This window comes from Hylobates moloch, unplaced genomic scaffold (assembly GCF_009828535.3).
Source record: "Hylobates moloch isolate HMO894 unplaced genomic scaffold, HMol_V3 SCAFFOLD_1, whole genome shotgun sequence".
NCBI classification, from domain to species: domain Eukaryota; kingdom Metazoa; phylum Chordata; class Mammalia; order Primates; family Hylobatidae; genus Hylobates; species Hylobates moloch.
In genome coordinates this window covers 145,893,847-145,915,867 of record NW_026652276.1, presented here as the reverse complement: position 1 = coordinate 145,915,867, position 22,021 = coordinate 145,893,847, and the positions used below count along the sequence as shown (strand labels likewise).

Here is a 22,021-nt window from a genome sequence, read left to right as displayed (position 1 = left end):
TTGTGATGTTGTGGCCCAGCTGGCAAAAACTTGACATATCGTCCCATGAAAATTTTGAGCCATGAATTATTTTGACATGACAATATTGCTAACAAAATCAAAATCAGCCGTTTAATAAACAATTATTCCACCAAGCAGTCTATATTCCTTTTGCCATATATACTGTTAACAGCAAAAATTTTGGATTTGCTACATATGCACGGGTAAAGGAGGTATTTAGAGGAAATTTTGCTTTCTAAGGTTATACCAAAGACTTGAGAAAATCCAATTTACTCCCCCATGGCACCAAACTAGCTCTCACTGAGAGTCATTATTTGGATTCTCAAGTCCACATAATCTGTCCTTTTAATGAAAGGACATTTTACAGGTAGCATCATTCAGCATTTGATAAATCCTTCCTTTAAATATCCTCCTCCCTCTTTACAGTTGCCTCAAAAGACTTTAAAAAGCTTGAATCCACTTTTATCTTCCTAACCTTCCTTCTTCCCAAGATGATTCACACTACTTTAGAAAAAATGAAAATTTTATAAAAAAAAAAAGTCTGTGCTGGGAAATTGTTTGAAATGTTGCCCTTATTAACTAGAAATCTTTTTACTCTCCAGAGCTTTACGCCCTCTCTCATAACAGATTTAAAATGGGGTTCAAGATCTACTTTGAATCTTACGGAAATTCCTTCAGACTTTATGTTCTAACCCTCTTTAATTTGTTCACACTATCTACGTTTTCCAAGAGTACTTTATTTCTATAATTGTTCTTTTATATAATATGCCGTTCTTGTTTCATGTTATCCTCTCTGACGATATTTTAGTTCAACTTTTGCAAATATTTTAGTGTTTTTGTTTCCTCTAACTTCTTTTTCTGTTTCTTTGCTTTGCTCTTTCCTGTTGGCATCTGCCGTCAAATGTCTAGTCCCTGACTGTGCATTTGTATTTAAAATGAGACATTTGAAAATTGATAATTCAGGGGTACAAGAGTGAGCTTAATCAATGAACTTCATTATATGAGGAGGAGACGGCCAACTATTTTTGTTGCTGGTCCATAAGAGATCCATAGGTATTTTTCTGGGATGTTTGACTCACCATTCAATAAGCATAAGCCCTCTCTGTACCTGATGTCCTAGAATCTGAAGTGTCTCTCATTCCTTTTTATTGGGGAGGAATCCTATCTCCTATCAAGTTGAGACAGTTGCCTCATCCAATTGCAAGGGGAGGCAGCGTATTTTTACTCTGCCATCTTGAAGAAATCAGAAGTTTCCTTCCTGTAACCCCACTCTCCTGATTTCCACCTATACCCATCACCAAACCGATCACCACCAAGTTCTGCAAGCCCTAGGCTCTCATTGTCTCACACACACTCCACCTAGACAGTCTCAATCGGCATTCTGGCCTTGCCCCTCTCTACCTTCACCAAGCACTGGGCTTACCCTCACTTAAGTTTCAGCCACCACTGGTATTATTTTAGGTATTTGATCCCAGCAAAGTCCTTACAAATGCTGACATTTGCAGGAATGACAAGTCAGTGGCTACAAAGCAATACTGGTTAACACAAGGCAATAATAAAATAAACATACTGAGGTTAATGAAAGCCAAGTTTCTTGTTATCAGTGGAGTTAAAAATAGAGGAAAATGAATCATGTGATTTTGGATTGAAATTGGAGATTATCAGTGTGAACTCAAGTTTTTTTCTTTTTTTCATAGTCTTTGACATAGAAGGCATAATAGTTTTAATATATAAAATATAGAAATGTTTGATGTAAATGTTTATGTTTGTTTATACATATGTATTTCCCAGCAATGTTCATGACAGCAAAGACATCCCAGTAGCAATAAGCACATTAAAGCTCAGATCTTGGTTTCTAAGCAGCACCAAAAGGACCCCTGGAGAAATAACTGATTTCAGGACTGGAGTAGAGAATGTAAAAATGAGCCTGGAACATCTCTGGACCAGAAAGTAAAAAAGTGCTCAAGTAATCACAGGGATTTTTTTTTCTCCTTTTTCGAGTGCAAAGGAGCTTAAAGGGGCTCCCATTGGCCAAATTGGAGATGATTTGAGTATCAAAATAAATAATGATAGTAATGGATTATAACCCATTGAATAACATTGGAAATCATGAGTCCATATTAATATGAATAAATAAGTGAATGAGCTAAAAGTTGGATGAACAATCAGATTTTTACATACTTTCGAAGTACCTCCCCACAAAATTCTTATTAATAACAAAAAGGAAAAGAATAACTTTATGGTAGAGCAGCTTGGCAGACACCACCTTAAGCAAGTAATCAATTGAGCATTACAGGTAACAGGACAAATTGAAATTGTACACAACCTGCAATGTGAAAACCGCAGCATCACTTCTGTGATAATCCTGACAAAGATGCATAATCTGAATCTAATCAAGAGAAAACATCAAACAGACCTGCACTAAGGAACTTCTACAGTATAACCAGCCTGTAATCTTTAACAGTGTCAAGATCATGAAAAGGAAAAACAAAAAATCTTCCAAATTGAAGGAGACACAAGAAATATGGCTAAGCAACAATGATTCCGAACTGAACCCTTTTCCTCTAAAGGACAATATTGGGAGATTTGGCAAAACATAAATGGAGTCTAAGGATTAGAGAGTAGTAGTGCATCAGTATCAATGTCCTAATTTTGTTGATTGTGTTTTGGTTATGTAGAATGCCCTGGTTTGTTTGTAGAAAATATACAATAAGTATTTGGATGATGGGGCATTAGGTCTGCAACATAGTCTCAAATGGTTCAGGAAAAAAGTTCTTTGTACTGTTATTTGTGACTTTTCCATAAATTTGTTTCAAAATACATGAATTGCATTGATTAAAGAAAATAAAAAAGTAGTTTGGACAAGTAGTTCCCGTCCTGCAGATTCTGCTGTCTTCAAAATCCAAACAAATTACATGAGCAAGAATGATGGCTCACTCCCAGCTCAATAATCCTAAAACCACCAGCACAAACCTGTAATCCAACAAAGTCAGATTTATTGACTTACTGCAATCAAGAAGACTGCACACCAGAGGAGCTGTGGGGTGTCTCACCGTACAAAATAAAAGGTAGTTATTTTATGTTTTGGCGAGGAGAGTGAAGTTTAGGTGAAATTTAAATGAAATCTGAAAGCATAGCTGTGTGTAAAGGCATTAACATCAGGTCTGGACGAGAATTGAATATAGGGCATGTTTCCTTGGAAACTGCAAAGTTAAGAAAATAATAGAATGTTTTCAGAACCATTTATCTGAAGCTCTACACCTGGGTAGAAACTGAGGCTGCTTCTCTGCGTCAAAGAGACTTAGATCCTCCAGGCAAGGATGGGACTTTTCACTCGTTCTGATATAATTTCAAATAGCAACGTTTATGTGGACTTGAAAGAACAAGGTTTCGGCTGGGCGCGGTGACTCACGCCTGTAATCCCAGCACTTTGGGAGGCCGACGCGGGCGGATCACGAGGTCAGGAAATCGAGACCATCCTGGCTAACATGGTGAAACCGTCTCTACTAAAAATTACTCTACTAAAAAAATTAGCCGGGCGTGGTGGCGGGCACCTGTTGTCCCAGCTACTCGGGAGGCTGAGGCAGGAGAATGGCATGAACCTGGGAGGCGGAGCTTGCAGTGAGCCAAGATCGCGCCACTGCACTCCAGCCTGGGCGACAGAGCGAGACTCCGTCTCAAAAAAAAAAAAAAAGAAGAAGAAAGAACAAGGTTTCTCAGTGTGTAGTAAGAATGTACTACTCACTAAAAGGGGTAATACTTTTCCGTTGCAGTATGTCCTAAGAGAAACATTGTTTCCTCTTAACGTCACGTCCGGCTTTATTTGACTCTGTTATCCATCCAGATGAAAGGTTGGGCAGTTTGTTACTTTCTCGACCGGAGCTAAGTTTTACTGTCTCAGCAAGAACGACTCAGTCTCTGAAATCATAGCTAATTCTCCTCTGAGGGCCTTGCTGAAGTTCTGCGTTTGCTTGCTCCGCTTTCCTCTCATTTTGGACCTCAAGCCTTCCTGTAGTCCGAGGCCCTGCACCGGGGTCAAACGCGCCTCCGGTCTTCACGTAACCGTTCAAGCATCCCGCCTTCCCAGGACACACTCAAAGCGTCAGAGCGGTCCGCTCTTCTCAAATCCTATTGGCTCAAGTCCACGCGTCTCATGGCACTTGGGGGTGAGGCGGAAAAAGGCCTTCCCCAGGCGCGAGAAGATGACGTCACAGTAGCCCGGCCGGGCTCCGAGGTTGCCTGGGGCTCCCTGCCCAGTAACTGGCATTGACCGGTGCCGACCGAAGACCCCCTCCATCAGCGACGCCGTCGCAATGGCCATTTGTCAATTCTTCCTTCAAGGCCGGTGCCGCTTTGGCGATCGGTGCTGGAACGAACATCCCGGTGCCAGGGGTGCGGGAGGAGGACGGCAGCAACCGCAGCAGCAGCCTTCAGGTGACTGTCCTCTGAATCCTCCGCGGTAACCGAGCCGGCAAGGGCCCGCCGGCGGGGACCGGGCGTCCCGCGTGTGTCCCGGTGCTGGTGACCCCAACGTGCCCGCATCGCGGCCTTGCCGGCCCCATTGGGCTCTGCACAACGTTTTTAAACCGAGGGTTTTATCTACATATTATTCAGGTGCTCCGTTTTTATTGAGCTTCTGAGGACCTGGGTTTGGGCCTGGATGCTTGTGCGAAACTGAGTTTTTAAATCGGAAGTACCTATCGAAACTACCTTGTAGGTAAATGCCGTAATTGAATATAATTTTTACTAAGTTGTTTTTTCGAGGGTGAGGCTAGCAGCTTGGGTCAGAATCAGGACTTCATTTTGGAGAAGTCGTGGACTTCTTTGAAAAAAATCTAATAAAACCGGCCAGGCGCAGTGGCTTACGCCTGTAATCCCATCACTTTGGGAGGCTGAGGCGGGCGGATCACGAGGTCAGGAGTTCGAGACCAGCCTGACCAACATAGTGAAACCCCGTCTTTACTAAAAATACCGAAAAAAAAAAAAAAAGCCTGGCGTGGTGGCGCGCGCCTGTAATCCCAGCTACTCATGAGGCTGAAGCAGGAGAATCGCTTGAACCCGGGAGGTGGAGGTTGCAGCGGGCCAAGATTGCGCCACTGCACTCCAGCCTGGGCGACAGAGCGAGACTCTCAAAAAAAAAGAAAAAAGAAAAAAAAGAAAATCTAATAAAACCTATAGAGCCATACCGCAAAAATGCACCTGCTCATAAATTTGGGGTAAAATTGGGAAGGTGGGACGCCCAGTTAAGGGCTCTCCGGGAGGTGAGGAAAGAAGATGTGGGGGCCACGTTGCTGGGCCTAGATCATTGTCAAAGCTTTTTATCTTAAAGGAAAGGAGAGATTAGACATGAAACCTTAGAACAACACAAGATTTTTAAAGATCGGCTTAATAATTAGGTGCTGTCTCCCTTCCTTCCCCTCCTTTAGGGCTATTCATCTGACCTTTATTTTTTTATTTTGAGACGGAGTCTTGCTCTCTCAGTCAGGCGGCTCACTGTGATCTCCGTCTCCCAGGCTCAAGCGATTCTCATGCCTCAGCCTCCCAAGTAGCTGGGATTACGGGTGCCCGCCACCACGCCCTTGATAATTTTTGTATTTTTAGTAGAGACAGGGTTTTGCCATGTTGGCCATACTGGTCTCGAACTCATGACCTCAGGTGATCCGCCCGCTTCTGTCTTTCAAAGTGCTGGGATTACAGGCGTGAGCGACTGCAGCAGGCCTCATCTAACCTTTAAACCTTGTATTGCATGATGGTTTCACATCTGATCCCACTTCAGGGAAGACAGTCCTTTTATTTCATCCACAATTAATCTAGTGAAATATTTCAGACCGAAAATTAGGACTCCGGTCTGTTGAATGTGAGTGTAAACAAAATTTGGCAGACAAACTGTGTATTTAGCTCCCAGAAACAAATGAATGTTTCTGGAATTGTAAGTATGAAGACCAAAAGCGATTAAAAAAAAAAAAAGGAGGAAGTGAGTTTCTTCAGTTGTATCATCCCCCAGTGAATGGAACTTTAGAAGAAGATACCATTAACTCCTACTTGAAGGATCTGGTCTAGCAGTCTCCACTTTTTGTTTGTTTGTTTGTTTGTTTATTAGGGTGGTTTAGAGTTGCAGGATGAACTTTCACAACTGGGCATGTGTGTCATTCCAACTTTGAATATATTTAATGGCTTATCTCCTAATTCAGTCAGAAAGAAGATGAATTACCTTAATCTTGGCCCCAACTAGGAAGTGACGAGTAAATGAGATTGCTGAAGTGATTTTAAAAAACAAAACAAAACCAATATATAAAGAGAGGAGAGATTCTTTTTGGCTCATTTTGATATTTATTAAATATTGGAAAGCTCACAGAGGAACTACCTGCATTTTGTTCACATGTAAATACTATATATAATCTCTCTGTGAAAATAGGTGTGTAGGTGTTTGCCCAGAGAAAAGACTGCATCAAATAGACTTAAGCATCTGTCCAAAAACAGAGGGTAGACTCTAATCTTTCATATTCAAGAAACTTTAATTCAATGTCCATTTTTCAGCCTTTACTACAATATAGGGCCTGGTGGGGGAGCAAAGAATGATAAAAACACAAGTTTTTATCCTGAAGGAGTTTATGATTTATGATGCATGCCTTCTATCAACTTAACTATCAAGCAGTTGTTTATTTAATAAGCTTTGTCAGCTGAATTTAGTAATAGATCACTATTTTTCTATATTATTTTCTTCTCAATCTCAAACAAAAATGCAATTGGCCACTATGTGATTTGTTGATATTATAACCTAACTACTGTATATAAATAAAAAATGAAGAGATTGTCATTTAAAATGAGTTTAAATGTAGTGCTTGTTGAATCTTTCTATAATGTCTAGACATACTAAGATATAATACAGATTTTTGAGATTTAAAAGGACAGTTGCTGGGCACAGTAGCTCATGCCTATAATCCCAGCACTTTGGGAGGCCGAGGCAGGTGGATCTCTTGAGCCCAGGAGTTTGAGACCAGCCCGGGCAATATGGCAAGACCCTATCTCTACAAAAAGTACAAAAATTAGCCAGACATGGTGGTTTGTGCCTGTGGTCCCAGCTACTCAGGAGGCTGAGGTGGGAGGATCAATCGAGCCTAGGAGGTTGAGATTACAGTGTGCCAAGATCATGCCACTGTACTCCACCCTGGGCAAAAGAGTGAGACCCTATCTCAATTAAAAAGAAAATAAAATAGAAAGAAAAGTTGCTAGTAAAATTATTTTGTTTTATTGTTTATTTTAGGTAATAATAGACGTGGATGGAATACAACTAGCCAGAGATACTCCAGTGTCATCCAGCCATCCAGTTTCTCCAAATCCACACCATGGGGGGGCAGCAGAGATCAAGAAAAGCCATCTTTCGGTTCTTTTGATTCTGGAGCTTCAACTAACAGGAAGGAAGGCTTTGGATTGTCTGAGAACCCATTTGCTTCACTTAGTCCTGATGAGCAGAAAGATGAAAAGAAACTTCTGTAAGTGAAAGCTTTCAGGAAAATTACTATCCATTTGCTTATGTTTTTTCAAAAGCACCTACAATCTTTGTTTTTTGTTTTCTCTTTTTTTGTAACATTTTTTCACAATACAATATTTTCTTTAAAAAAAGAAATAATGCATTATTTTTAAATCAGAGTAAGCAAAAAGAAGAAAAATCACCCACAATCCTATCACTCATAGATAGCCACTCTTTTGCTATGTATTACCCTAGACTTTATTTCACTTAAAAATATATCATCTTTCTATAATAGTAGAGTGCCTTCCTAGGGATAATTACGATTTTTCCACTTCGTGTTGATAACACTATATTGTGAATATCTTTCTAAGATTAGTCCTGCTTAAGTTCATTCTAACTTACAAGTCCTTTACAAAGTATGATGTAATTTAGAACAACTTGTGAACTTGGAGGTCATTATACCATCTCTCTTATTTATTTATGTTGAGACGGAGTCTTGCTCTGTTGCCCAGGCAAGAGTGCAGTGGTGCAATCTCAGCTCACTGCAGCCTCCGCCTTCTGGGCTCAAGCCATTCTTCTGCCTCAGCCTCCCAAGTACCTGGGATTACAGGCGCCTGCCACCACGCCAGCTAATTTTTTGTGTTTTTAGTAGAGATGGGGTTTCACCATGTTGGCCAGGCTGGTCTTGAACTCTTGACCTCAAGTGATCTGCCTGCCTCAGCCTCCCAAAGTGCTGGGATTATAGGCATGAGCCACCATACCCAGCCGCATATCTTATTTCTTTCTAAAACTTTTACTTGGATTATCCTATTCAAACTGATCTCATTTGATTTCCTACATTTATTGTGGAGTAGATACATGACATTTCTTGAGAATATTTATGGTAAAATTTATGGCTGGTGTCAAAACAATGCTTGGCTATCTGTAATGTTCTCTCAACTCATGGTGACCAGGATGGAATTTAAATGTAATTGGTTAGTCTTTTACTTCTCCTAATTAAATCAGAACCAGTTGTAGACATTTCGAGCCATGTACCATATACAACCGATTTTTTTTAAGTAAATGAACAAACAAAACCTTCCTTTCTGCATTTGTTACAATCTTAAATTTAATACAGTTTTCTCTGTGATAATTCTCCTTTTATTGACATAGTTTAAGTAGGGAGAAACTTTAATTTAGAGCCGAATCTACCCATGGCATTACCACAGATTAGTTGTATGGATGTGGGTCTGTTTCCCCTGTTGCAAAATGTGAGAATTAGATAAAATGATCTCTGAAGTCCTATAACCCACTTTTAAAATATTATGATTCTGTATCACGTAAGTGGTACTTTGTTCTTCCCAGTTAAATGATTATTGATGTTTGTGATAATTAACAAAGAAAGATTAAAGTTAATATTTTAGATTTTAATTCCTAAAAAAAGTATGGTATCTGTGATAGTATTTATGTAAGTACATTGGTTAATGGGTCAGTATATTGGAACGCCAAACTCATTAACTTCTCTGACATTATAATACTATTTGTAACCATGAAATATAGTTTACACTTCTATAAACTTGTGCTTTAAAGAACACTCTTCAGAAAATATAATGGAAAAGATTTTGAACTATGTATTTACTAGAATTTAACTTTTCAGTTGTGGAAAATCATTAACAATAAATTTTACCAAGCAGCTAAGAAGATCCTTTACTCTTTTTTTTTTTTTTTTCTTTTTTCAGGGAAGGAATTGTAAAAGATATGGAGGTTTGGGAATCATCAGGGCAGTGGATGTTTTCTGTTTATTCACCAGTGAAAAAGAAACCTAATATTTCAGGTAACTGAAAAATTGTGCATTTTTAAAATGTGTTCTAAAACTATTATTTTCTAAAACCAAAAGAATGTCAGATAAAGAAATCAACCACCAGCTTAGCTACAACTAGGAGAGTTTGGACATTGTTTAAAGTATTTGAGTATTCTAGCCAAACTTCATAATTTAGAGATTAAGGTTGGAGAATATAGTCTTTTAAGACATATAGTTCTTGGGAGAAAACATTTAAATAAAGCCCAGGAAGAGACTCTACGTTCTTGATTCCCTGTATGTACAACTTTGGAACCTCAGCTTCCTGTTGTGAATAGAAGAGTCACATCCTGCCTGTCATTAAGGCCTTGGCTGCCTGGTTCTGTTCTTTCTTCCCTGTCTTTCATTCTAAGAATAGTTGTGTTGAAACCTGTTCTGGAGATAATGTTTAAATGTGATGAGGCTTAGCTGGGCTACAGGGATAGCAATTTTTTTTTTTTTTTTGAGACAGAGTTTCACTCTTGACCCCCAGGCTGGAGTGCAGTGACGCGATCTCGGCTCACTGTGACCTCTGCCTCCCAGGTTCAAGTGATTCTCCTCCCTCAGCCTCCCGAGTGGCTGGGATTACAGTTGCCCGCCACCACACCTGGCTAATTTTTGTATTTTCAGTAGAGACGGGGTTTTGCCATGTTGGCCAGTCTGGTCTCGAACTCCTGACCTCAGGTGATCCGCCCGCCACAGCCTCCCAAAGTGCTGGGATTATAGACGTGAGCCACCACACCTGGCCTGGAATAGCATTTGCTTTAGAATATTCTTTTCTCTCTCTCTCTCTTTTTTTTTTTTGGTCCATAGTCCCTAAGCCCTTTCTGGGCTGAAACCTAGACTATCCCAAGCCCACTCTGGGTGCTCCTGGGCCTCCATCCTTTTGAGGAAACAGTGGGTACCTTGCAGATGGGAGCCCTTGCAATCAATATCGCAGAACCTTGGGATCTTTCCTCTGTCTCAGTTCTAGTTGCTCATTTTCTGTGAGCATTTGCATTACAGCGCTTCTTAGTTATTTATTCACTTGTCCATTTAACAAATATTTACTGAATTTCTTTTGTGCTAAGTGCTGGGAATATAGTGATGAGCAAGACAGACAAGATCCCTTCCTTATGAATCTTACATTCTTGAGAGAGGAAGACAATAAGTGATGCAAATAAACTAAGATAATTTCAGATAATGATTTTTCTATAAAGAAACAACAAAGTATTAAGCCCTTAATCAGCTTAAGTATTAGTACTTGAGTATTAATCCATTCCAAATTGAACCTAACGCCTGTTGCCCTAAAGCAGTGGTTCTTAAAATGTGGATTCCTGAATATAGTTGCCAGATAAAATATAGGACATCCAGTTAAATTTAAATTTCAGATAAACAGTATTTTTAGTATGTGTACATGCCATGTAATATTTGGGGCACATTTATACTAAAAAAAGTATTTATTGTATATCTGAAATTCAAATTTAACTGCGCATCCTGTATTTTTATTTGCTAAATCTGGCAACTGTATTCCTGAGGCCCTTTTAGGAGTTGCCTAAGTTCAAAAATATTTTCTGATAATACTAAGTGATTAATTGCCATTTTTCACTGTGTTGACATTTGCACTGTTGGTGCAAAAGCATTGATGAGTAGAACTACTTGCATCTTAGCATGAATCAAGGCAGAGGCAATAAATTACTAGTAGATGTCACAATAAAAAATGTTAATGCCATTTGAACTTAAGAACTTCCTTTATGAAGAGATAAAAAGTATTAATTTTGTTAACCCTTGACCCTGAGTACACACCTTTTTAGTATTCTGTATGACAAAATGGGAAGCACACACAAAGTGTGTCTGCCCCATGCCCAAGTGTGATGGTTATCTTGTGTGATTGTTCAAGTTGGACTGAGCTAGCCACTTTTTTCAAAGACAATATTTATTTGAAAGGAATGACAACTATGGTTATTTAGAAGAAAACAGTTGATAGTGTGTATTGCCAACGAAAAAAATTAAAACTTTCAAGCAAAAATTGGAATTATGGAAAACTTTGTCATCATGAGCATGATGGCTTCTCAATACTTAAAATCTCTTCTGATTAAACGGATGGCAACATTCACAAATGTGAGGGCCACACGCAGCAGCTCATGCCTGTCATCCCAGTGCTTTGGGAGGCTGAGGTGGGAGGATGGCTTGAAGCCAGGAGTTTGAGACCACCCTGGACAATATAGCAAGACCTTGTCTCTATAAAAAATACAAAAATTAGCCTGAGTATGATGGCATATGCCAAGACTCTTAGCTACTCTGGAGGCTGAGGTGGGGGGATCACTTGAGTTCAAGAGTTCAAAGTTATGGTGAGCTCCTATGGTGCCACCACACTCCAGCCTGGGTGACAGAGCAAGACCCTGTCTCTTTAAAACAATTTTTTGGCCGTGCGCGGTGGCTCATACCTGTAATCCCAGCACTTTGGGAGGCCGAGGTGGGTGGATCATGAGGTCAGGAGATGGAGGCCATCCTGGCTAACACGGTGAAACCCCGTCTCTACTAAAAAATACAAAAAATTAGCCAGACGTGGTGGCTTGCGCCTGTAGTCCTAGCTACTCGGGAGGCTGAGGCAGGAGAATGGCATGAACCTGGGAGGCGGAGCTTGAAGTGAGCCAAGATTGTGCCACTGCACTCCAGCCTGGGTGACAGAGCGAGACTCTGTCTCAAAAAAAAAATTTTTTTGTTGATGTATAATAATGTGCCAATGTTTGGAAGTTCTGTGCAACTCAGTGAACTGGCATTTTTCAAATGACTTATGTGTGATATTACAAAATTATGCATGGCTGAAAGTCCATTCTACATGCATGATAAACCAGTGGATGTTAATATAATGCCACAAAAAGTTCATTAGTATGGCTTGAGTCTATGTTATAGTTAACCTTTAAGAAACTACCACTTGTCAAGTTTTGGTGTAGTATCAAAGAAAAATGTCCACAGTTACTTGAAAAAGCCATTTAAGTCTTCCTTTTCCAACACATGTCTGTGTGAGTGCCCGTTGTCTTCATACACTTCAGTCAGAACAACATATTGCAACAGAATGAATGCAGAAGCATATATAAGAATCCAGCAGTCTTCTATTAAGCCAAACATTAAGAGATGTATAAACATAAAGCAAGGCTATTCATCTTACTAAATTTTCATTTTTTGTTTTGGAAAATAGCTTTTTCATTTATGTAGATAGGTAATTGGTTTCTTTTAAATGAATTAATACTAAGTTTCTCAGTTTTCATTTCAAATGTGGTAATTATCAATGTAAGTAACCCATGTAAACAAACATTCTTTGGGGTCCTTAATGATTTTTAAGAATGTAAAGGAGTACTGAGACCAAAAAGTTTGAGTACTTCTGTCCTTAGGCATCCATTGTATTAATGAATTAACTTTTTCTATGCAGCTATAATAGAATGATGCTACTTTTGTCAATTTTGGCTTTTGTTGCCATTGCTTTTGGTGTTTTAGACATGAAGTCCTTGCCCATACATATGTAGCAAACCTGCACGTTGTGCACATGTACCCTAAAACTTAAAGTATAATAAAAAATAAAAATAAAAAGAATGATACTACTTTTGCCCCATTTTGCAAGACTTGAGCAAACTGTCACTCAAATCATTTTCTGTGTTCTGTGGTTCAGATGAGGAATTCTGGTTGAGCACAGCTGGAAGGAATAGGAGGCAAGTAGGGGAACAATATTTCTTTAGATAGAGTGGTTATCTATTCCTGGGAGGCAGTATTGGAAATGAGTCCTGAATAAAGACAGGGTATCAGTTATGGGAAGATTTGGGGAAAACATTCCTGGCAGTAGGACTAGCTATTGCAAAGGCCCTGGGGTAAGAACAAGGTTGGCAGTGTTTACAGACTAGTGGGGCCTGAATTACCGGAGGAGAGTAAACAAGGGAAAGTAATATAACAGTAAGGCCAGAGAGATAGCCAGGGGCCAGATCATGTTGGGCCTAATTGCACTGGGCAGGCAGCCATGAAGAACTTTAAGCAAAAGAAGGATGTGATCTGATTAGAAAAAGCTAACTCAGCATGCTGTGTGAGGGGGAAAAAAGGTCTGTTGGGAGCAGAGGCAAAAGTAGAGATAGGGAAACAAGTTAGAAGACATTGCTGCTTGTGACTAGAGTTCATAGCAGTGAAGACAGAATTGGTCATATTTGGGTTCTCTGTTGGAGCTTGAACTGGCAGGATGCTGATTAATTAGATATAGGGAAAGAGAAATCCAAGGTGATTTCTAGGGTTTTTTGGCCTAAGGGGTCAGTAAAGATGGGGAAGACAAGTCATTAGAAGGAATCCAGGGTTCTGCTTTGAACATTTAGTCTTTCCTTTATTCTGAAGCAGGTGTCCTTGGAGTTAATAATAACTGGATTACCAGGAATTCTTTGTAGAAAATATCTTGAACATTTTTTGCCTTTCTTAGTAAGTTTGCCCAATTATAAAAGTTATAGCTTTTGGGCCAGGTATTGTGGCTGGCTCATGCTTGTAATCCTAGCACTTTGGGAGGCTGAGGCAGGTGGATCACTTGAGCCCAAGAGTTTGAGACCAACCTGGGCAACTTGGCGAAACCCTGTCTCTACCAGGGTGTGGTAGCACATTCCTATAGTCCCAGCTACTCAGGAGGCTGAGATGGGAGGATCACTTGAGCCTAGGAAGTCAAGGTGGCAGTGAGCCACTGCACTCCAGCCTGGGTGACAGGAATGAGACTGTGTCTCAAAAATAAAAAACAAGTTACAGCTTTTGCTTTAGAAAACTTGGAAAGTACAGAAATATATAAATAAAATAAAAATAACCTGATATCACAGAGATAACTACTACATTTTAGTATATTTCTTTCAAAACATATACACACACAAACATATTTCTTGTTTATGTATACAATTGACCCTTGAACAACATAAAGTTTAGGGGCACTGATCCTCTGTGCAGTCAAAAATCCACATATAAGCTTTGACTCCCCAAAAGCTTAACTACTAATAACGTACTGTAAGAGAAAAGAAAATGTTAAGAAAATTGTAAGGGGTCAGGTGCGGTGGCTCACGCCTGTAATCCCAGCACTTTGGGAGGCCAAAGCAGGCGGATCACAAGGTCAGGAGTTTGAGACCAGCCTGGCCAATGTGGCAAAACCCCGTCTCTACTAAAAATACAAAAAAAAATTAGCCAGGCTTGGTGGTGCATGCCTGTAATCCCAGCTACTGGGGAGGCTGAGGCAGGAGAATTGCCTGAACCCAGGAGGCAGAGGTTGCAGTAAGCCGAGATCACGCCACTGCACTCCAGCCTGGGCAACAGAGTGAGACTTCGTCTCAAAAAAAAAAAAGAAAGAAAAAGAAAAAGAAAATCATAAGGATAAGAAAATATATTTACCATTCACATAGTGGAAGTGGATCATCATAAAAGTCTTCATCCTTATTGTCTTTATGTTGAGTAGCAGAGGGATAGGTGGGTTTGGTCTTGCTGTCTCAGGAGTGGCAGAGGCGGAAGAAAATGCCTGTACGAGTGGGCCCTGTACAGCTGTGTGTACAGTTGACCCTTGAACAGAACTGCAAGGGTCCACTTGTACAGGGATGTACAAGTTGTTCTATGTGTGTCTATATGTATACCTGTACATATATACATATACATATATATAATTAGGATCATAATCTAGTTTTTCTTTGCTTTTTGTTTTGTTTTGTTTTGTTTTGTTTTTGAGACAGAGTTTCGCTCTTGTTGCCCAGGCTGGAGTGCAGTGGCACCATCTCAGCTCACTCCAGCCTCGGCCTTCCGGGTTCAAGCAATTCTCCAACCTCAGTCTCCCGAGTAGCTCGGATTATAGACATATGCCACCATGCCTAGCTAATTTTTGTATTTTTAGTAGAAACGGGGTTTCACCATGTTGGCCAGGCTGGTCTTGAACTCCTGGCCTCAGGTGATCCACCGGCCCTGGTCTCCCAAAGTGCTGGGACTACAGGCGTGAGACACTGCGCCCGGCTGTAATCCAGTTTTTTTGTTTTTGTTTTTGAGACGGAGTCTCGCTTTGTCGCCCAGGCTGGAGTGCAGTGGCGCAATCTCGGCTCACGGCAACGTCTGCCTCCCAGGTTCAAGCAATTCTCCTGCCTCAGCCTCCCGAGTAGCTGGGATTACAGGCGCATGCCACCACGCCCGGCTAATTTTTTGTTTTTTTAGTAGAGACGGAGTTTCACCATGTTAGCCAGGATGGTCTCGATTTCCTGACCTTGTGATCCATCCGCCTCAGCCTTCCAAAGTGCTGGGACTACAGGCATGAGCCACTGCGCCCGGCCCTAGTTTTATATTCTAGTTTTTGTTTTCAGTTTGTCTCTGGTACTAAAAATATTAGAATGAACACCCTTATACTTAGCAACCTTTGTTTACATATATAACTATTTCCCAAGGTTAAATCCTATAAATTGTATTATAAGTCACAGGATATGAATGTTTTTCAGGCTTGTGATGCTTATTAACAATTATCCCTCCCAGAAAACTTGTACCATTTTAATTCCCTTAACAGTAATTTAGGAAATGATACATTTCACCACATTTGGAACAACAGTAAATACCAGCTGTTAAGTTTTCTGCCAGTCTGATTGGTAAAGCATTTTATCTCTATTTTAAGTTGCATTTAACTTTATTTCATTTATTTACTATTTGATTTTTTGTGTGTGTGAATTGCCTGTTCATTATCTTTGCCCAAATTCGTTTACTTTTCTCATTTATTTGTAAGAGCTATTTATACATTAGGGCATTAGTTCTTCTCTTGTCATATATGTTAAAATTGTAATTTTCCTAGTATACCATTTGCCTTGTAATTTTGCTTAGTATAGTTTCTGGCAGAATTTTTTAAATAAAAGTTTGAATATAAATGTAGTCAAATCTTTCTCTTGTGTTTGTTGTTCATTCTACCCCACTTATCTTTAGAAAATCTTCCCCATTTAAAGATCAAAATAACCAACTATATTTTACTGTAATTTTACACTTTATTAAACATTAAGTAGAGTGTAGGCTTTAAGTTTCTTCCTTATGATTATGAAAATTTTCTAATCAACATTAGATATTTTCTTGTTTAGCACCTCTAGTTTTACTATCAAAATTATTGGCATTTATTTTAAAGATTCCAATTGGTTCCTCACTTCAGGTTTTACAGACATTTCACCAGAGGAATTGAGGCTTGAATACCATAACTTCTTAACCAGCAATAACTTACAGAGTTATGTAAGTTTGTTTCCTATTAATCTACCGCAATAACAGATGAGCTGTTAATTACTGCTTTATTGTGGCTTGTGTTTTGGCAAAACCCATGAGGTCTATGATCTTTTTTCAGGAGTAGGCTATTTTTCTTTTCTATAAATTACCCAACAGTCAGTCCCAGAAATGAAACCCTTTTATCATCTGACAGATATTTATTGAACATCTGTTAGGTACTGATCCAGTGATGAATGCTAGAAAAACAAAGTTAAATAAGATACAGTCTGTAATACAGATTAACATCCTCATATATTAAATATCAAAAAAATTAAAAATCTTGACTAGAATAAGTTGAGTACCTGAAGGAAACAGTTTAAATGCTGTATTTTTCTGTTTCTACAGTCATGATCATGCATTTCGACTAGTACATGTGTTCACCTCCCATCCAAATATAACTAACTACGTACTGCCAGGTACTTGTGATATTAACCAGGTGATACAAGGAGTTGAACAGGGAGAGGGAACTGGATCTGGAATATCTTTGACAAATAGGCCAAGTCAATGCAAATTTTGCAAGTCATGGGCCATAAAACTGTTACATAAACCTTTTGTGATTTTGGCAAAGAAATATGTGAAGTTTTTATTGAAGAAACTAACTTAAACATACAATATTGAACTGTTATTTTCCTGTCTTCCCTTTTTAGCTAAATTCTGTCCAACGTTTAATAAATCAATGGAGGAACAGGGTAAATGAACTGAAAAATCTAAATATATCAACTAAAGTAGCTTTGGTGAGTATCAGAGAGTTTTCTTGAGGGAAGTGTCTTACCTATTGCTTTTTTGCAGAGGATATTTTACTTTAGATTTGGAAAGCAAAACAAAAATTTTCTATCAAGACTTATGATACACACATTCCCAAAATAGCATCACTTAAGAGTCAGGGTCTTGAAATAGTTTTCTCTGTGTTCCTTGGTCAGAAAAGCAGAAATAGTTATGCTTTTTAAAAGCTTTTTAGGGTAAAGTTTTTAACTTTGGTAGTGCTAGTTTTGAAAATGGCAAACTATTACATACATTTAAGTATTTAAGGTTATCTGTATGTAAAAATAAATTACTTTGAACAATTATATGAATGCACATTTAGAATGTAATGTATCATTTTGCGACTGAAGAACACAATATGTTCCTTGTCTTAAACAGAAATGCCTTTGGAAGATATATACCCACCTGTCTCCAACGATCTATGGTCCCAACTGTAGCAAGTTCATTATCTTTGTAAATAAAGTTATGATATTTCTACACCCATTAAAAAGTTCTTAAGAATTTTATTTTAAAATAAGATATTCACATTTATAATTTTAATATTTCCAATTTCTCAGATGGTTTCTACTCTGTGTAAAGGATATGAGAGTACTATCTCCCTACACTTAGTGAATGGTTGACAGTCCCAACACCCCACCCCTTTCTTAAATATGTGTTTCCTGAATAACTAGACTCTTGTGCAAGCTAATTTCTTTCACCTTTTAGTTGTTGTAATGCTATTTGAATTTATTGGGACCTCTTGGAAGTAGTCTGTCCTTGTGTGAGATGTGGCCTACCATCACCATGGATGAGAGCTGATGGAGAAAGGATAACTGAGTCCAAAGAACTGTGGAACTTCCCTCAGGGCTGGAAGGTCCCTGCTCTTTGCTAACTGCCCAGGGCCCCTCCATAGGTGAGGATGTGGGACAACCCACCCATAGCTGACTTAACATGTATCAGGAGTTCATGCCTTCTTTATGCTGAATGGTAACCCATTGTATGGATATATTATAATTTGTTTATCATCTGCCTGTTAATGAATATTACACTGAGGGGAAGAAGCCAGACCAAAAAAAAAAAAAATAGTGTAGACCATGTGATTCCATTTGTATGAAACTTTGGAAAAGACAAGTCTCATTTGTAGTGATAGAAAGCAGAGAGAGTGGTTGTCAGGGACCAGGAGTAAGAATGCTTTTGAGGGCTGGGCACGGTGGCTCACACCTGTAATCCCAGCACTTTGGGAGGCTGAGGCAGGCAGATCACGAGGTCAGGAGTGTTAAGACCAGCCTGACCAACATGGTGAAACCCGGTCTCTACTAAAAATACAAAAATTAGCCAGGCATGGTGGCGCATGCCTGTATTCCTAGCTACTCAGGAGGCTGAGGCAGGAGAACACTTGAACCCGGGAGGTGGAGGTTGCAATCTCAAAAAAAAAAAAAAGCTTTTTTTTTTTTTTTGAGACAGAGTCTCGCTCTGTTGCCCAGGCTGGAGTGCAGTGGTGCCATCTCAGCTTACTGCAAGCTCCGCCTCCTGGGTTTACGCCATTCTCCTGCCTCAGTCTCCCAAGTAGCTGGGACTACAGGCACCCGCCACTACGCCCATCTTTTTTGTATTTTTAGTAGAAACGGGGTTCCATCGTGTTAGCCAGGATGGCCTCGATCTCCTGACCTCATGATCCGCCCACCTCAGCCTCCCAAAGTGCTGGGGTTACAGGTGTGAGCCACTGCACCGGCCAAAGAATGCTTTTGAGGCTTCCAAATGAAAGAAATCGCTTATGTTTGCTTTGGATGATTAAGAAAGTCTTCTTGGAAGGAAGAAGCAAGTACAAAGTTCCTTGAAAGTAGGATTAAGATTTCAGTAAGCAGAGATGAAAGACATTTCTAGAGAACAGAATAGCAAGAACATAAAGTACTTTCAGGGAATGGGAAATGTTTAATGGATTTTTACTCATAAGCTTTTAATTATATAATAGTGGATCTACTTCATTTCGAGTATTAGAGTAGACTGGGTATTCTATAAAGGTCCTTTTTACCTAATATCTAGATTTCTCCATAAATGCAGATCTAACCTTACAGACACTGAAAAAAATTTAAAAATATTTTTCTGATTATAATATCTGCTCATTGTAGAAATTTAGAAAGTATAAAAAAGCATAAATAAAATTTAAATCACCTGTAATTTATCAGCCAGAGATAATCACTGTTAACTTACTAAGGTACATTTTTTATGCGTATTCGTATCACTAGTTGTGATTATACTGTTTATACAGTATTATATCTTATCCTTTTCAACATCATATTATGGGCATTTTCCATGTTAAGCATTTAACTTTGCCTTTTTTAATGCACTTTTTTCTTCTCTTTTCTTTTTTTGAGTCAGAGTCTTACTTTGTCACCCAGGCTTTCCCAGGCTCAAGTGATCCTCCCACCTCAGGCTCCCAAATAGCTGGGACCACTGGCTAATTTTTTGTAGAGATGGGGGTCTCACTGTGTTGCTGAGGCTGGTGCCAGACTCATAGGCTCAAGCCCTTCATCTGCCTCAGCCTCCCAAAGTGCTAGGATTACAGGTGTGAGCCACCACACCCAGCCTTTAATGCACATTTTTAAAAATTGAATTTGTCCATAAAGTGTATAGAAAAGATACTGGAGCACTATTCATCAACCACTTTATCATTTGCACACTTTTTTTTTTTTTTCAGCTCTCTGATGTAAAGGATGGAGTAAATCAAGCAGCACCTGCATTTGGATTTGGCAGTAGTCAAGCAGCAACATTTGTGTCGCCAAGTAAGTGATAAAGTAATGAGGACTTCACTGATTTAGAAAAATTAGATTTTATAGGTTTCAAATTACAAGCCTGAATCACCATTTTAAATTACCTTCATAAATTCTACAACCTTCCATCATAGCGCCTCAAAGCATTTGACTCATTAGACATTTGTGAAAGGGAGGCCAGATTGGGCATGTTCTTTGAAAGACACTTAAGCTTTAGAAGTACATTTTAGGAATGAGTTTTCAGGAGTTTCGTAGAAGTACATAGCTATGATAGCAGCACCTTTGAGAACTTTCTTGTCACTGTGTATAACAGCATAGCATTGTCCTCAGGTAGCAGCTCTGGTGAGGTGAGTAGAAACCAAAGTGAAAGTGTATTCCCTAGTCCCTGTGGTTTCTCCTTGGGTGAAGGTCGATCAAGGTGAAAATGGGATTGTTAGCAGAAAAGACAGGCAGCAGGCTTTAGTGGGTAGTTCTAGCCTCTCATTTTTACTTTTCTTATCTCGTCCTTCCAGTAAGCTTCTCAACACTGAAACATGACATAAATAAGAAAAAAAGATAGGGGGAGGAAATAATTGTGACATTTTTGTGACTGTAATAGATTTTTTTTTCTGTTTTTTTGTTGTTGTTGTTTGTTTGTAGGCTTTCCAGTCAATAACAGCAGCAGTGATAATGCTCAGAACTTTAGCTTTAAAACAAACTCTGGATTTGCTGCTGCCTCTTCTGGAAGCCCTGCTGGTTTTGGGAGTTCCCCAGCATTTGGAGCTGCAGCCTCTACCAGTTCAGGTATCTCTACTTCTGCTCCAGCTTTTGGATTTGGGAAACCTGAAGTCACATCGGCTGCATCATTTTCATTCAAAAGCCCTGCAGCTTCCAGTTTTGGATCACCTGGATTTTCAGGACTTCCAACTTCCTTGGCAACAGGTCCTGTCAGAGCTCCAGTGGCCCCAGCCTTTGGAGGTGGCAGTTCTGTGGCTGGTTTTGGTAGTCCGGGCTCACATTCTCACACTGCTTTTTCTAAGCCATCCAGTGACACTTTTGGAAATAGCAGCATATCCGCTTCTCTCTCAGCCTCAAGCAGCATCATTGCAACAGATAATGTGTTATTCACACCCAGAGATAAACTAACAGTAGAAGAACTGGAACAATTTCAATCCAAGAAATTTACTCTGGGAAAAATTCCATTAAAGCCTCCACCTCTGGAACTTCTAAATATTTAAAAGGGCAATTTTAAATACAAAAAAGAATGATGTTTAAAATTGTTTTGAGTGATTCATATAGAGATGTATATATGCATGCATGTATATATTCATAAGGAATATAAGCTTCCATTAATAGTGATTTTAAATTTTATTTTTTTCTTAAGTCTAAATATTTAAGTAAAAAGTAACAAAAACTCAGCAAGCAAGGGAATTTTTTTGTACTGTAATTTTGAATGGAACTGAAAAATTGTGCACGAATAAATTACTTTTCTCATGCCATACCACTTTACTATCTCACCATTTAAAGTTTTAAACTTTTTTTTTAGGAAGGAGATAATTTCTGGAATTATTAGGGGGAACATGCTCAAATATTTAGCCTACTTTTAGAATAAACATTAGTAGCATGACTTCATGTTCAAGATTCTCTCAAAGAGATAAATACAGTTTGTAAAGAGTGACAAGCTTTTATTTTTAGAACCATAGGAGCATTTCCCCCCCATAAGTTTGGTTCCCTCTCAACTTTAGGGGTCTCATGGACCACCATTTGAGTTTTCTTCAACAATCTTAAGCTGCTTTTTATTTTGGCCTCACTTTTATAGAATTCTATTTATTCATCACATTAGTCTGTCAAATGGATGAGTTGTAAGAGAAACAAATTGTGATCTCATGTGAATAAATAATGGGTGTCGTGGGGTCAGGATTCACCAGTTTCTGTTTCTACATCTTCTCAGGCATGGCCAGGTACGGTAGGTAGCTCACATCTGTAATCCCA

General features: G+C 39.2%; 1 protein-coding gene across 2 annotated transcripts; it reads left to right on the top strand.

Annotated features, from left to right (window-relative positions):
- The first annotated feature begins 4,076 nt into the window (after positions 1–4,076).
- Positions 4,077–21,533, top strand: NUP42 (nucleoporin 42). Of its 2 annotated transcripts, XM_032759484.2 has the most exons (8): positions 4,077–4,434; positions 7,265–7,493; positions 9,190–9,284; positions 16,432–16,508; positions 17,186–17,272; positions 17,679–17,753; positions 19,978–20,062; positions 20,690–21,533. In XM_032759484.2, exons 1-8 carry the CDS (start codon positions 4,314–4,316, stop codon positions 21,265–21,267), a joined length of 1,347 nt encoding a protein of 448 aa, XP_032615375.1. In that variant the 5' UTR covers positions 4,077–4,313; the 3' UTR covers positions 21,268–21,533. The 2 variants fall into 2 exon arrangements, with proteins under 2 accessions (XP_032615375.1, XP_032615340.1); XM_032759449.2 differs by lacking the exon at positions 17,679–17,753 and having other exon boundaries at positions 4,081–4,434.
- The last annotated feature ends 488 nt before the right edge of the window (positions 21,534–22,021 follow it).